The sequence below is a fragment of the Amblyomma mixtum genome, chromosome 3 (assembly GCF_055824585.1).
Source record: "Amblyomma mixtum isolate Tamu chromosome 3, ASM5582458v1, whole genome shotgun sequence".
Classification (NCBI taxonomy): Eukaryota; Metazoa; Arthropoda; class Arachnida; order Ixodida; family Ixodidae; genus Amblyomma; species Amblyomma mixtum.
In genome coordinates this window covers 131831880-131833297 of record NC_143014.1, presented here as the reverse complement: position 1 = coordinate 131833297, position 1418 = coordinate 131831880, and the positions used below count along the sequence as shown (strand labels likewise).

At 48.9% G+C, this 1418-nt stretch overlaps 1 protein-coding gene across 1 annotated transcript; it reads left to right on the top strand.

Moving 5' to 3' along the window:
- Positions 1-435: 435 nt before the first annotated feature.
- Positions 436-1206, top strand: LOC149351960 (uncharacterized). The gene has a single exon (XM_089575655.1). It carries the CDS (start codon positions 436-438, stop codon positions 1204-1206), a length of 771 nt encoding a protein of 256 aa, XP_089431781.1.
- The last annotated feature ends 212 nt before the right edge of the window (positions 1207-1418 follow it).

Sequence of the window (1418 nt, the reverse complement as noted above, 5' to 3'; positions counted from 1 at the left end):
ACTGTCTTTTCTGTGTTGAGTTTAAATCCGTTCTTGTGTGCCCACTTTGATACTTTGTTCACTCCTAGCTGAATTTGCTGCTCACAGATGGACAAATTACATGACTTGTAGCTTATTTGCAAATCGTCAACATAAATAGTGTAGGATATTGATCTCGGTAGGATGCTCTTCAAGTAATTCATTTTGACCATGAAAAGGGTGCAGCTAAGAACGCCGCCTTGAGGGAAACCATTCTCATGTGAAAAACTGCTTAGATAAGGAATTCCCTATACGGACCTTGAATGTTTGTTCAGAGAGATAACTCTGAATGGTGGTCAAATACATTTGAAACTGCGTTTTCGATTCATCATGCCTGTGCAGGATAAAGGGCTCTCCCAATGATCTGCCATTATCCCTGTGCCATGCACCAGCCAAAGCTCCCCCCAGAGTGGAAACATGTGGAGGTCATCCTCATTCCCAAGTTCAACAAACCTCCTTCAGTTAAGGCACTCTGCCCTATTCATGTCTTGCCTCGGCAAGATCTATGAACAGATCGTTCATACCCGTCTCCGAAACCGCACTGATGCTAAAAACCTCTTTCCCCTGTACATGATCGGTTTCCACCCTGGACTTTCCACCCAAGACGCCTTTCTCCTGCTAAAAACGACGTACTCACGGGCATGCCATCTGGAGGCGAACTTCAAGCGGGCATTTGACAACATCACCCACACAGCCATCCTGAACAACCTCAATCATATCAACTACAGCACCGCCTTCCTCTCCAACCGCACCGCCACAATCGGCATAGGCACTATGCGATCCCAACCCTTCAACACTCATAATAAGGGCACCTTGCAAGGAGCTGTCCTCTCCCCACTTCTTTTTAATATTGTTATGGCCCCCTTGGCCCACCAACTAGCTGCTCAACAGGACCTCAGCTACACCATGTATGCAGACAATATTTCCTCAAGGTCTACATGGGGCTCCTTCGCAGCCAAGAAAGAGGCTCTTCAAAAAGCCATCCTAACCGTTGGGGATTTCGTCACCAGCAGTGGCATGCAACGAGCCCTGGAAAAAACTGAAGTGATTCGAACACACGGACCCCGCTACAAGTCACCTGGCTCTATCTGCCTCCGAAGCCATGACCATCTCATTGAGAAATGCCCGCTTATCCGGGTCCTTGTCCTCTGGGTTCAACATGACGGAAAACCCACCCACACCCTGTAGACACTCCGCACCTCAGATCTCAATGTCACCCGCATGATCCGCCGAATAGTGGGGCACGGAAAAGGCATGCGTGAAGCGGCACTCTCCGACTCGTCAAGGCCCTTGCTATCAGCCGCAGGATTTGCCAGGATTTGGTAAGTGGAAGCCAAGAGCGGGAGGTCAACTACAGGCCATTTTTCTTGTCGATCACAGCACTGTACAGTGTTATGTTC